This window comes from Enhydra lutris, unplaced genomic scaffold, assembly GCF_002288905.1.
Source record: "Enhydra lutris kenyoni isolate GAN:26980312 unplaced genomic scaffold, ASM228890v2 scaffoldscaffold9, whole genome shotgun sequence".
Classification (NCBI taxonomy): Eukaryota; Metazoa; Chordata; class Mammalia; order Carnivora; family Mustelidae; genus Enhydra; species Enhydra lutris.
Window position 1 is genome coordinate 65480698 of NW_019154093.1, and position 15281 is coordinate 65495978.

Sequence of the window (15281 nt, forward strand, 5' to 3'; positions counted from 1 at the left end):
TATTTTAGTCATCATCAGTATATGAGAAGCTTAGTGAAATAATTGACTTTAACCAATATTTAGTGTCAGACTAACTCCTTGAAGGCAAGATACCTGAATACTATATATATTTTATATTATTTTATTTTATTTTATATATATCTATCTTTTTTTTTTTTAGCCAGTAACTATTTGTTAATCATTTCCTAACACATTCTTTTTTTTTTTTTAAGATTTTATTTATTTATTTGAGAGAGAGACAGTGAGAGAGAGCATGAGCAAGGAGAAGGTCAGAGGGAGAAGCAGACTCCCCATGGAGCTGGGATCCCGATGCGGGACTCTATCCCGGGACTCCGGGGTCATGACCTGAGCCGAAGGCAGTCATCCAACCAACTGAGCCACCCAGGCGTCCCTCCTAACACATTCTTGAAGTATTCTGGAGGTGCTGGGCTGGCTCAGTCAGTAGGGCATGTGACTCCTGATTTCAGCGTCATGAGTTCAAGACCCACATTGGATGTAGAGTTTACTTAGAAATTAGTTAATTAGCTAATTAATTAATTTTTTAAATGGGTTGTAAAAAAAACCCAAAGTATTCTAAACCCAGTATATACTAATTTAAGGTTAGATAGATGATGAGCTTATTCTATAGATTTGGAAGACAAAATAATTTTATTATTTCTCTTACTTTTGCTATTGAAAAATCTTTCTAATGCTTCTTGTGTAATAGCTGATCTTTTTCTAACCTAAATTTCAATCATTTTGCAGTGATATGGTTTACTGTGGAATTTATGACAATGCCTTAGACAATGACAACTACAATCTTGCTAAAGGTTTCAATTATCACCAAGGACCTGTAAGAATTTCATTCTCTTTTCAGAGTTTTCAGTTGAAGTTATTTTTCAAATAGCTTTAAAGTTATTCACAGCTCTTTTTTTTTTTTCTTTACTTTTAAATCACCCTTTTTTAGGAGTGGCTGTGGCCTGTTGGGTATTTTCTTCGTGCAAAATTATATTTTTCCAAATTGATGGGTCCTGAGGCTAATGCCAAGACTGTGTTTTTGGTTAAAAACATTCTTTCCCGACACTACGTTCATCTTGAGAGGTAAGTCATCGGGGTCATGTAATTTCCATAACTAGTGTTTAGTCAGTTTATTAGATATTAGGTAAATAACAACTCCTTAAAATTCATTTCCGTATACTCTAGGTATCCCAGTGAAATTTGAAAGTTTTACTCTTATTTAGTATGACAAGTTCAATGATATAATTGTCACCTTCCTTTAATTATTTTAGGTTGCTATTTATTTTAATTTGAAGATGATATTGCATGATTTATACATGTGGAATAGTCTGATTTTTTAAATACAGTGGATATTTGGGGGTAGGACTTAAACAGAATAAATACAAAAACGAAAAGTTTTCAGGCCGGGCCCTTTGAGTTAAATGATTTAAAGACATATGTGGTCGTCAGCGGGGAGGTGCAGGGGAAGGATGAGTGAAATAGGTGAAAAGGATTAGAAATACACTTACTTTAATAAGCACTGAGTAATGTTTAGAATGCTGGATTATTCTATTGTATAACTGAAACTAATATAATACTGTATGTTAATTTTTTATTTAGACTAATTTAAAAATAAATTAAAAATAAAGATATATCAATGAATAATTTTCAGAAATGTTTTACTATAATTAAAATATCAGGGTTGGTTTTTACTATTACTTCAAATCCATTTGTCACCTCCTTTGTCATAATTATTAGAGATAGTGTCAGAGTTATGTGTCTTTGTAAGATGAGATATATATATATATATATAGTCAAAAGCTATCCTCATTTCCCAAATTCTAGATTAAACCTAAATATAGGCATGCCTTGGAGATAGTGTGGGTTCAGTTCCAGACCACCGCACTATAGCAAAAATCACAGTAAAGTGAGTCAAATAAACTATTCGGTTTCCCAGTGCATGTCAAAATTACATTTACACTGTACTGTGGTCTATTTAATATGCCATAACATTATGTCTAAAGAAATCAGTGTACATACCTTAATTTAAAGTGTTTTATTGCTAAAAACTGCTATCATCTGAGCTTTCAACAAACCATAATCACTGACCACAGATCACCATAACAAATATAATAATAATGAAGTTTGAAATACTGTGAGAAATACCAAAATATTACATAGACAAAGTGAGCAAATGCTGTTGGAAAAATGGTGCCTGTAATAGACTTGCTTGATGCTGGGTTGCCACAGACCTTCAGTTTGTAAAAAACACAGTGTCTACAAAGTGCGGTAAAGCAAAGCACAATAAAACAAGGTATGCCTGTATATGTACAGCTTGTTGCTCAGAATAATTATGCATAAACAGCATAAATTTTATCTCCTTGATTATATGAACACAAAGGGCTGCCATCTATCACCATGAATATTGTTTTCTATTTTTTTCAAAATTTGGTTTTATTCACTTGAATGTAGTCACAGAAAACCCAACCCTTTCATAATTCTTGTTCCTCATCTAGAAATTGAGTCTGATTGTATGTGATGTGAACATTCTTACATCCTATCTTTATTGCCCCACAGTATTTATCATTGTTTGCATTTATTTATTTTTCTTTCTTTTGTCCGTGAGAAGTAAAAACATCTTGCACTGCAGGGATCACTCTCCTACTTTACCCATGATCCCATCCCTCCCACCTGTTCCATGATCTTGCTCTACTAATTATCCTTTCTTGGTATTCCACTTGATTCTTTCTTCTTAAGCTAGAAAGAAATTTTTCAGCCCATCCTAAAATAAAGTCCATTCATACTGTTCCTACTTCTAGCTGTGTCTTAGCATTCTGTTTTCTTCTCAGCACACTTCCTATAGGAGTAGCCTCATTCCTTTTGCTTTCTGACCACTCAACAAGAACCTTCCTTTGCTTTTCTTCTCCTTCTTCTTCTTCTTCTTCTTCTTCTTCTTCTTCTTCTTCTTCTTCTTCTTTCTTCTTCTTTTTTAAAGATTCTATTTATATTAGTAGGGAAGGAGCGGGGGGTCAGAGAGTGACAAGCAGACTCCCCAGAGCTCAAAGCAGGGCTTGATCTCACAACCCTGGGATCTTGACCTGAGCCAAAACCAAGAGTTAGATGCTTAACTGACTGAGTCACGAAGGCACACCTTCAACAAGATCCTTTCTCATTCCCGGATCCCATGACTTCCTTTCAGTTCTCTTCTTTGACCTGCCTATAGTATTTGAAGTTGTTGCTTTCTTCTTTTCATAAAAAACCTTATGCCATCTGTATTAGGTTTCCCTTGTTTACCTCACGCTAATAACAATTATAATAATAGGAAATAATACTTATTGAGTACTTACTGTGTTCCAGGCATTGTTCTAAATGCATTTATATGACACCACTCATTTAATCCAGAAACTATATAAAATAGCTATTATCATTATGATTATCCTATTATTATTATTAGTATTCACTTCTCCACTCTCTAGGTGTGTCACCGTGGGCAGGTTACTTGACTTCTCTGGGCCTGATTCCTCATATACTGGATGTACCATGATTGTTTTGAGGATTAATATGTTAGTTAGTACATGTCATGTGGACAGGATACTAACTTAGCTATGAGCTATTATTAGTTATCTCCATTTTATAAATGAAGCCAAGAAAGTTAAGTAATTTCTACAAAGTCAAATGGCAAGTAATCTGCTAGAGCTGTTACTAAACTCTAAGCAACCTGCTTCATAGGCTGTGCTCTTAACTACTACACTATTATCTCGATTTACTGTTGTTCTGGCTTTTCTTCCTGGCACCTATGTTCACTCTCCAAAAATCTGTCCTTAATCTTCCTTTTTTTTAAATCTACATTTTCTCCTGTTATATTTCATCTATCCCATGTCTTCATTCTCTAGCAAATTTTGAATTCTCTCAAAGGGTCACTACTACTTTTAAACTACCTGATAAACTTCTTACCTTGGATGTCTTTCTGCCCTCACTCATCTTCTCCCACACACATGATTTTCTTCCCACTGCTGTTACAGTATTACCATTATGCATGATCTGCAAGCTCAAACATCCCAGTTACTTTTGAATTTTACCTCATTACTTCTCCAGAACATCCAGTTAGTGGCCAAGACTTGATTCTGCTATATTCTGCCTTCTAACAGCCCATCTTCTTTGCTCTTGCTGCTGCCTAACTTGTAACTCAGAGCCTTTTCTCTGAACTAGGCAATAGCCTCCATACTTCCGGTCTCCCCTCTCTCCATCTTGTCATATTACCTCAAACAAGATTAATTTGCTTGAAATATAACTCTCACAATTTTAGTCTTATGTTTATTCAATAATTCCCTATTGCCTACAAAATGAAATGCAAATTCCTTACTTTCTACAGTTCTTTTCTCAAACTACCTTTGCTTTTTTATATCTTACTATTTCCTAATAGCTACTTTTGATAGCATACTAGCTTCAGGTGTGAGCTTTGGGTCCAGACTGGATTTCAAATTTGTCCTTGTTACTTACTTTACATGTAACTTGGAGCAAATTACTTAACCACTCTGAAATAAATTTCTTCCTCTGTATTATGGTAATATCTCATTATTTTCTGTCATGATTAAATAGATAGTTCAAAAAGATAGTTCAAAAATACTTGTTACAATTTAAGAAATGGTTTTATCTAAAGTGAATTGTTACTCTTTTAATTATCTATGGAATCTGTAGCAATATCAACATTCTCATTCTTGATACTGGTAAGTTGTATTTTCTCTCTTTTTTTCCTGTTCTGCCTGGCTAGAAAGTTTATCCATTCTATTGCTCTTCTTAAAGAACCAATTTTTGGCTTTATTGATTTTTTTCAATTGTTTCTGTGTTTTGTTTTATTGATTTCTACCCTGGTCTTTATTATTCTCTTCTTCTGCTTACTTTAGGTTTAATTTTTTGTCTTTCTCTAATGTAAGGTAAAAGTTGAGGTCATTGACTTAAAGACCTTTCTTCTTATCTAATAAAGGACTTAATGCTATAAACTTCCCATTAAATACTAAATCAACAGTATCCCACAAATTCTGGTTTGTTGTGTTTTTATTTTCATTCAGTTGAAAATACTTTCTACTTTACCCTTTGATTCTTCTTTGACCCATGGGTTATTTAGAATGGTGTTATTTAGCTTTCAAATATTGAGGAATTTTCCAGAGGTGTTTCTGTTACTGGTTTCAAAGTTAATTCCATTGTAGTCAGAATATATACTTTATATGATGCTAATCCTTCTAAACTTACTGATACTTGTTCTAAGGCTCAGAATATGTTCTGTCTAGGTTACTAATCCATTTTCCAGTGGGCGGGGTGGGGGGAGAATGTGTATTCTGGTGTCCTTGGGTGGAATGTTCTATAAATGTCAACTAGGTCAAGTTGTTTGATAGTGTTGTACAATGTACTTACGAATTTCCATCTACTTGTTCTATGAATTACCTAGAGAATAGTATTGACATCTCCTACTATAATTACAGATGTCTATTTCTCCTTGCAGCTGTATCATATTTTGCTTCATGTATTTTGAAAACTTATTATTAGATGCATAAGTGTTTAGGATTATTTTGTTCGTTTCGTGAATTGACCCTCTTATTATGAAATGACCTTTTTTTTTTAAAGATTTTATTTATTTATTTATTTGACAGAGAGAGAGAGAGAGAGAGAGCACAAGCAGGCAGAGAGGCAGGCAGAGGCAGAGAGAGAAGCAGGCTCCCCACTGAGCAAGGAGCCCGATGCGGGGCTCGATCCCAGGACTCTGAGATCATGACCTGAGCCGAAGGCAGCGGCTTAACCCACTGAGCCACCCAGGAGCCCTGAAATGACCATTTTTATCACAGGCAATCTATCTTTGCTTCAGAATTTACTTTGTTTTATATTAATATAAGCACTTCAGATTTCTTTTGATTGTTACCATGGTATATATTTTTTCATTCTTTACTTTTGACCTATTTGTGTCTTTATGTTTAAGGTAGGTTTCTTGTACATAATAGCATATAATGGCAGTCTTGCTTTTTTTAATGCAGCTTGATAATCTCTGACTTTTAGTTGGAAAGTTTAGACCCTTTACACTTAATGTGATTATTTATATGGTTAAGTATAAATCTATTTTTTTCTGTTTATTTTAGTTTTTGTTAGCTTTTTCCTCTTTTCTGCTTCTTTTGTACTGGATACTTATTATTCAGTATATATTTATTCCATTTTATCTCCTTTGTTGGCTAATTTGTTACTTTTTAAAATGGTTGCTTTAGGTTTATATATACATCTTTAACTTATCATGGTTTATCTTCAGATATAGTATAAGAATCTTAAAATAGTATAGTTCCATTTCTTCCTTTCAGGCTTTTGTGCTATTATTATAATCTATTTTGCTTTGCATATGTTATAGTTCCCCCACAGTATGTTACTACTTTTTGTTTATGCCATCAGTTATTTTTTAAAGATATGTAAATAATACAGAAAAAGGTCTTATACAACTACTCATATAGTTGCTGTTTCCAGTGTTCACCTGTTTGTGAATATCTCTGTTTCCGTCTGGTATAATTTTCTTTTGCCTAAGGAATTCCTCTCTCATGTCTTATAGTGCAAGCCTGCTCATGATAAATTCTTTAAGCTCTTATATTGCCAGGAAAGTCTTTATTTTGCCTTTTTTTAAAAAGATTATTTATTTATTTATTTATTCGACAGATAGAGATCACAAGTAGACAGAGAGGCAGGCAGAAAGAAAGAGAGAGAGGAGGAAGCAGTCTCCCTGCCGAGCAGAGAGCCTGTTGTGGGGCTCGATCCCAGGACCCTGACATCATGACCCAAGCCAAAGGCAGAGGCTTTAACCCACTGAACCACCCTGGCACCCTTTGCCTTTATTTTTGAAAGATATTTTTGTTGTACTTAGAATTAAAGGTTGACAAGTTTTTTTCTTTCAGTGCATTGAAGTCTTGCATTATTTTGACTGGTAATCTGCTATCATCCTTCTATCTAATCTGCCACTATTTCCATTAAGTATATTTTTTATTTTATACATTGTAGTTTTATCTTTTGAAGTTTGATTTCAGTCTTTTTTATATCTTCCATGTCTCTGCTGAATATTTTTAACATATAGAATACAGTTCCAATAACTATTTTAATGTTTTGGCTGCTAATTGATATCTGGGTTAGTTTCACTTATGATTATTCTCTTCTTATGGGTTGTATTATCCTACTTATCACCTGCTGATGTTTTATTGGATTCCAGCTATGAATTTTACCTTGCTTGGTATTAGATTTTTTGGTATTTCTATAAATAATCTTAACTTTGTTTTGGAATGCAGTTAAATTATTTGGAAGCCGTTTGATCCTTTCAGGTTTTGATTCTAAGCTTTTTTTTTTTTTTTTTTTTAAGATTTTATTTATTTATTTGACAGAGAGAGATCACAAGTAGACAGAGAGGCAGGCAGAGAGAGAGAGAGAGAGAGGGAAGCAGGCTCCCTGCCGAGCAGAGAGCCCGATGCGGGACTCGATCCCAGGACCCTGAGATCATGACCTGAGCCGAAGGCAGCGGCTTAACCCACTGAGCCACCCAGGCGCCCCTCTAAGCTTTTTTTAAAAAAAGTTTTTTAAATTTCATTTATTCAACAGAGGGAGAGAAAGAGCACACAAGCAGGGGCAGTGGCAAAGGGAGAGGAGGAAGCAGCTCTCTGCTTAGTAGAGAGCCCCATGCAGGGCCTTATCCCAGGAATCTGGGATCATGACCTGAGCCGAGGGCAGACGCATGACTGACTGAACCACCTAGGCGCCCCTGATTTTAAGCTTTGTTAGGCCTGGCTAGAGCAGCATTTAGTCGAGGGCTAATTATTCTCCACTAATGAGTCATGGCCCATCTAGGTTCTCTATCCCATATCCCTAAAATTATTAAGTTTTCAAACCTGGCTGGTGGAAATAAGCACTGTTGCTGACCCTGTGTAAATGTCAGGTCCTACTTTAATTCTTTCAGGAGGTTCTTTCCCCATCTTTTGTTCGTTTCCTTCCCCGTCTTTCATTAGTTTCCTCGTGTGTGTTGACTGACTGGTAGGTGAATACTTGAGTGGGACCCTCTGCATATCTCCAGAGTTCTATCCTTTTTTGTACTCTGTCCTGAAAATTCTAGTGTTTTTCCTGGACTCTCAAGGAGTCTGCCAGGCTCTACCTGTGTTCCCTTCCCTGTGCCAAGTCCTGGAAACTCCCTCCAGGCTGTAAGGTATGGTAGTCATAGGGCTTCCTTCATTTTTTTTCTCATTTCTTAGGGATCACTGTTCTTTGTTGCCTAATATCCAGTATCTTGAAGATTATTGCTTCATATTCCTTGTCCAGTATTTTGATTGTTTCAGGCAGGAGGGAAATACTGTCTGTGCTATTTGATGTTTGTCAGAAGTGGAAGACCTTTGCTTTCTGGCCCAATAAAATGTTTTAAGCTCATCTTTTACTTTCCCTGCCCCAGTCTAGTTGGGCAATTCTCTATCCCTGGTTTGTTTACTTTTTTGTTTGTTGGTTGGTTTGTTTGTTGTATTTATGAAGAATATTATTTAAAAGCCCAGATCCAGGGACAGTTGGCTGGCTCAGTCCATAGAGTATGTGACTCTTAGTCTTGGGGTTGAGTCCAAGCCCAAGGGGTTGAGATTACTTAAAAAAAAAAAAAAAAAAATCTTTTTTTTTAAATTTAATTTATTTATCTGACACAGAGAGAGAGATAGCCAAAGAGAGATCACAAGCAGGGGGAGCGACAGGCAGAGGGAGAGGGAGAAGCAGACTTCCTGCTGAGCAGGGAGCCTGATATGGGAGTTAGTCCTGGGATCTTGACCTGAGCCAAAAGCAGACGCTTAGATGACTGAACCACCCAGGCACCCCTGAAAGAATAATTTCAATCTAAATTGTTTATACATAGATCATAAGGATATCTGTTTTATTTTGTAGCAAATGACTACATATGATTGTTTCACTATACTAGAAAAAAAAAGCACCAAGTGTATTGCCTATTTCATTACTACAAACAATTTATGTGTTATATCTCATGAAATGTTCTTTTCTTTTTTTAAGATCCCCTTGGAAAGGACTTCCTGAACTGACCAATGAGAATGGCCAGTACTGTCCGTTCAGCTGTGAAACACAAGCCTGGTCAATTGCTACTGTTCTTGAAACACTTTATGACTTATAGTTGATTGATGGATATGTATTAAGTATGCAGTCACTTAAGTTATGGAGTGCAAGGTCAAAATATAATGTAAATGTTTTATATGCACAGGCTTGAATCATTTAAAAAAAATCTTATTCACAGGATATTGATACCCAGTTAGGTAAGACTTCAAAAGCATTGGTCTTTCTTTTGTTCTTTTTTATTACTGTACAGTGGTAGCTTTTGATTTGAATCAGAAACAAAAACTATCATAACCAAAAGGATGTTTTTCTTTTGAATTCAGAAAGAATTCTTGAAATGCCTAGGAATAAAGAGTTTGATCCTGAGTTTGAAAAAAGAAAAATCATGTAACCTACTGTACATAAGTAAAAATGAAATATGAGAATGTAATAATGAAAGAAATGGAAAAGTATCTTCAAATTGTGGTATTATATTTCTTTAGTAATAATACATGCAGAATATGCTATAGTTAACTAATGTTCTCTCACCTTTTACTGTATTATTCCTAGCACCTTCCACACTGCATTTGATAAATAGTAACCAAATATTGAATCACGGGAGTATCTATCTACAATGTTATGTTCAGAAATGGAGCACAGATGTTCACTGTGTGCTTTTATTTCACTAATATATTAATATGTTTTTAATATAATGAATGCCATAATTTTATGTTAATGATGCATACATAGGATGTATGGAAAAAAACAAGCATTTAAGAATTTATTTTCTAAAAAGTTTTATAAAATTAATCTTGAGTTCCTGTTTCCTACTATGAGATGGTTTACATTCTCAAAATGCATTTGTTGGTCATATTTATGAGAACTTTGAAGAAAAACATGCTAAATTAATTTTTCTAAAACTTATTTTTGGTTTATGTGTAAAAATGTATTGATGGGTCAGAGTGGATGCTAGTTTCCTATTAACTGAAAGCTACATAAGCTTAGCATTGAGAACAATCTTAATATAGTAAAAATATATGAATTTAGTAGTTATCTTGAAATCAGTAGAATCATTTAAAAAGTTTTTCATGACGATAATTCTGAAGTCATAAAAGGAAATAGGTTTTTAACATTTATATGAGTTGATATTTTTGAATAATACTTTATTCTCCAGATGGAATTTTTATCATCTTACTGTTCTTGTCTCAAGAAAACACTTAAATAAGACCACTGTACTTTTAGTTGAAAGAAAATAGTTGCAAAAATTATTTCATTACTATTTAATATTATTCAGTTGTATATTTATAGTTAATAAAATAATGGTACTGTAACACTTTTCTTGGTTAAAGGTCACATACCCAACCATCTTCAGTATGACTAAGAAATAAAAATAAGAAAAGCAAGTAACTTAAACTTCTAGGTAGCAAAAATATATGAATACTTTAAGATGTCAGATTCCCACATTCAAAAGCTCTTACAACTTAATGTGTCCTGCACACCCTTCTTCAAAGCTGACCCTACTTTAGAGATAGTTTTAACAGCTTACTTTTTTGGTTTCCCAACCTAAAGCAGATTAAATCCTACAAATTTAGTCGTCTGGTCACTATCTATAAACGCATCGGTATCCAAATGTCCCTTCCTTCTTCATTGCTCAATGTATAAATTTTCTAACCTTTGCAGTTACAAGGAATGACCTACCTTGAGGGAGTGAACCATTAGTCATCAAAGATTTTTTGCAGTTATGTTGCTCTACCTTAACCTCTTATATTAAATGTGGTAAGAAAAATAACTGAAAACCAATGTATTTAATGAAATTAAATAATAGCTGATAGTTAAATGGGATGGATGGATGGATAGATAGATAAACAGATAGACAGATAGATAAAAAGTTGACAATTTCTAAAACATAGCCATATTGGGTTGAAGGGCAATTACCCACCTCAGTAATTTTTAAGGGTATCATGTTGTACTAGAAAATTAAGTGGTTGATACTCCAATAAGGACTATTAGGGAAAGAACATTGTGATTATCTGCATGGTCTGTTTTAAAGTTTAAGAAAGCATGTTAGATATTATTTCATCAAAAGTAGTTAAAATAACAGTTTTAGACTTTAGAGGGATAAATGTCATTTGAAAAACACCTAAATAAAATGCTTCATTCCTGAGTGATGTTGGATGAGGTACCATTATATTACATTTTGGTGATGGTTCTGTGCCTTGGTTTTTCACTAATCCAGATCAACCTTACTCTTTAACATGAGAAGTAAGTTTACCAGTATAACCAATATGCTGTGATAATTTAATAAGTTTCAAAGATAGTTGAGGAAACATGAGACCTGTCATCATATCTGTGGACATTATAACCTAGTGAATTGTAATTCATTTCCAATATATCTTCAACTGCTATATCTAGTTTAAAAATGTCATTTTTATGTCTGTGTGCCAAGAAAATAAAAATCTTTTCTAAAGGACCATATTTTATTTCATTCCATTATTTAACAATTAATTAATCTGTTGACCACTACCATTTATTTAGGGCTTGCTTATTTGGGGTACTTATTTTTTTTTTTTTGCAGGATGTGGGAGGGCAAAAAGAAAAGGAAGAATTTTAGGCTGTTTGGTAATTTATTTAATAGCAATATTGAAATTAGAAACAAAATAAACTTTTGCTATATTATTAGGTCTGTTAGCAAGTATACATTCCGCTTGTATTTCTTGAAACCTTGTACTCCTCCATAAATTTTTCATTTGCCTTTTATCAACTCAAATGACCAAAGTTAATCCATTTTATCTTTGCCTTTAATTACTGTTGGTTCATTTTTACTGCAGATAATTATCTCTATCTTCAGATAAGAATACCTAAAAATCTAAACTTTTATCAGTTTTTATGAGTTTTTATTTGTTAAACTTGACAAACTTATTTATATAGATCCTCAATGTGCCAAAATAATAAAGTCAAGCAAGTTGTTTGTTTTTTCCATTTCTACAGGCCTTGAATTATTAATACTGATACTATATCCTTTTGGCTACCGTTTTTCCCCTAATATTTGCCTTGTTATTTTGGTCAGAGGCTTTTTTTTTAACTTACAAAAGCTTTTAATTTTTCTTCAATCAAATCCCTTCATGTTTATCTTTGTACTCTTCTATCTCTTCAAAATTTAATCAACCCCATTCAATAATTTAATAAAATTTTTTCTGATTTAATAATTGTTTTTTATAACAGTATCCAACAATGAGGTGAGACATTACTTAGGTTTTTTCCAAACTATTACATTCCAAACTCATGAATTGAATATGACTTATAGTGATTACATTTTTTAATTATCTAATTCCTGTGCTATACTATTGAAGTTACTCATTTAACTATTATAATATTTTGTTTTAGTATTTTTAGAGCTATTTCTTACCAATCTCCTACTCTCCTTCTTTGGAATCCTGTTTTATATATCCTCCCTTTGTTCTTCTTAAGTACTTTTACATATCCAAAAAGTATTCCCTTAACTGTTTTTACTAAACTTTTACTCACACTGTAAGTTAATGTGTAAGAATTGACATTAACCATATTTAATCTCATCTAGGAACATAGGCTGTCTCAATTTATTCAAAACAGTTTTTAGCTTGCTGAAATTCTTCCTAACTCTTATGTTTTTGGTTGCTATTATGTATGTAATCCATTTTGGTCCAATTTAATAGCCAATTAGTTGGAATAAAAAATTCAGACTTAAACATTTATGAGCCCCTACAATGTAACAGTCAATTTTACACTAAATGTTTTATACCCATTTTATAAACAAGCACGTTGCTGAAGTGTCTTGCCCTAAGTCACACAACACATAAATTACAGAACCAAGAATCAACACCGTCTTCTTACTAGAAATCGTCTCTCAAAGACCCTCAAAATTGCAATTTTCTGTCCTTGTCCTCAAATTTCTTATCATCATCCATCCATAAGTCAAGCATGGCTATTAGTAGTTGCCGTCTGATTACAGAGAACATTAGATCTTGTTCTGCTTGGGTCTAAGCATAATCCTGTATCACCCGGTCAAAATGCTGTGTCTGCAGCCACCTGCCTTAATAAGGTAGCTAACCGATTTCTTGGCTAAATATTCAGACTTCAAGTGCCAAGCATGGGTTAGGTTACACAACTTGAATACGTTCGCATATATATGTGTCTTATCAAGGTGAGGCAGAAAAAAGTCAGAGACAACAAGGATAAGAATGGTTAAGAGAGGAGCACCTGGGTTGGTTGGTTAAGTGTCTGCCTTCACCTCAGGTCAGGATCCTCCCAGGGTCCTGGAACAGGGCCCCTGTGCTGAGCTCCCTGCTCTTCAGGGAGCCTGCTTCTTCCTCTCCCTCTCCCCTCCTCCTGCTTGTGCTCTCTCTCTCATGAATAAATAAAATCTTAAAAAAAAAAAAAAAAAAAAAGAATGTTAAGAGACGGCCAGCTGTCAAAGTTGCTACATGAGAACTTTAGTAAGAAGTTAAGATTCAAAAACAAAACAAAACAAAAAAAAAAAACAGAAGATTCACCCCCAGGCATAGAGAATTCCAAAGGAAACAAGTTACAGTTAGTGCTTCACTAACATATGGCACTCCATTCTGCAAATGTTTACTGTTAACATTTATTGTTAACTGACAGATTTTTGAAAGTGCAAAACTAAGCACTAAGTCTTCTTAGACATAATCATAACATTCAAAAGAATGATTTATCTTGGGGCGCCTGGGTGGCTCAGTGGGTTAAAGCCTCTGCCTTCGGCTCAGGTCATGATCCCAGGGACCTGGGATGGAGCCCCGCATCGGGCTCTCTGCTCGGTGGGGGGCCTGCTTCCCCCCGCCCTCTCTGCCTGCCTCTCTGCCTATTTGTGATCTCTGTCTGTCAAATAAATAAATAAAATCTTTTTAAAAAAATTATTTATCTTGACTACCACATCACATTTGAAAGATCACAAAGTCTCACTTTTACCTGGCTAGGTTCTCACCTATTCCCCATCTTTCTCTTTACACTCTTGTCTTGTCATTAGACTAACAAAATGATTTCTTAGTTGGTCACAACTTCATCCCCCATAGAACTATGAGAAAAACCTCTCTTGAACACTGATTCTATCCCATCACCACTCAGAGGACATTTGGGATCCCCTGTAATCTGGCCATTCTCTCTCCAGTCTTGGTATGATGACACTTGACTCTTTCCCAAGCTGATTCCTTGCCCCTTTGAGCCTCTTTCTTCAACTGTAAAAAACAAGAATAATAATAAATACCTACGCTGCAGGGCAGTAAACATTCATGAAGTTTACCCATAGTATATCAGGGTTAAGTTTGATGGCGTGTGACAGAACCCAAAGAACAGTGGTCTAAGTGAGACTGTGCAGAAGTGTGTGAACCAAGGCTGATACTGGTTCCATGGTCTTCAGGAACCAAGGGAGCTACTAATGGACAAAGAATATTCTTACCACTTCCCGGGTATAATTTTTTTTAATGTGAGCTCATTGTCTCCTAGATGTGAGCAGACGTATATAATAATCTACTCACTTACTTTGTTGTTGTTGTTGTTTTAAGATTTTATTTATTGGTCAGAGAGCACAGGCAGAGGGAAAAGCAGGCAGAGGAGAAACAGGCTCCCCACTGAGCAGAGATCATGACCTGAGCTGAAGCAGACACCAACTAACTGAGATACCCTGGTGCTTTCCCTTTTTTATTTTTTTATTTTTTTTTATTTTTTTTTGCCAGATTCTTAAATTTACATTTCACTGTAAAAAAAAAGGGCTTCCGAAGTCCATTCTGCAAGCTCACATAAGAGCCAGGAATAGGGGGCACCTGGGTGGCTCAGTGAGTTAAAGCCTCTGCCTTTGGCTCAGGTCATGATCCCAGGGTCCTGGGATCAAGCCCCATATCGGGCTCTTTGCTCAGCAGGGAGCCTGCTTCCTCCTCTCTTTCTGCCTGCCTCTCTGCCTACTTGTGATCTCTCTCTCCCGGAGTCAAATAAATGAATAAAATTTAAAAAAAAAAAAAAAAAAAAGAGCCAGGAATAGTGTACACGATGCAGGAGTGCGCCTATCACTGCGGCGGACTGCTGAAGGCTGCCCTGGAGGCTGGGCAAGTTCTCGCCACCAGAGGGCAGTGTGTGCTCAGTTCACCGCCAGACTCACCTGGACAGCGCTGCGAAGTCTGAGCGGTTCTTTCTGGCGGGAGAAACCACATCTATTACCCTAACTCGGACCTTCG

The 15281-nt window shown here is 35.1% G+C and overlaps 1 protein-coding gene across 3 annotated transcripts in view; it reads left to right on the forward strand.

The window, feature by feature from the left end:
- LOC111143215 (amylo-alpha-1, 6-glucosidase, 4-alpha-glucanotransferase) overlaps positions 1–11518 on the forward strand; it is a 79167-nt gene extending 67649 nt beyond the window's left edge. For all 3 annotated transcript variants that reach the window (XM_022496784.1, XM_022496783.1, XM_022496785.1), the window contains exons 32-34: positions 745–832; positions 947–1080; positions 9025–11518. In XM_022496784.1, coding sequence (XP_022352492.1) covers positions 745–832; positions 947–1080; positions 9025–9142 — 340 coding nt within the window. In that variant the 3' untranslated portion in view covers positions 9143–11518. The remainder of the gene's footprint in view (positions 1–744; positions 833–946; positions 1081–9024) is intronic.
- Positions 11519–15281: the final 3763 nt, after the last annotated feature.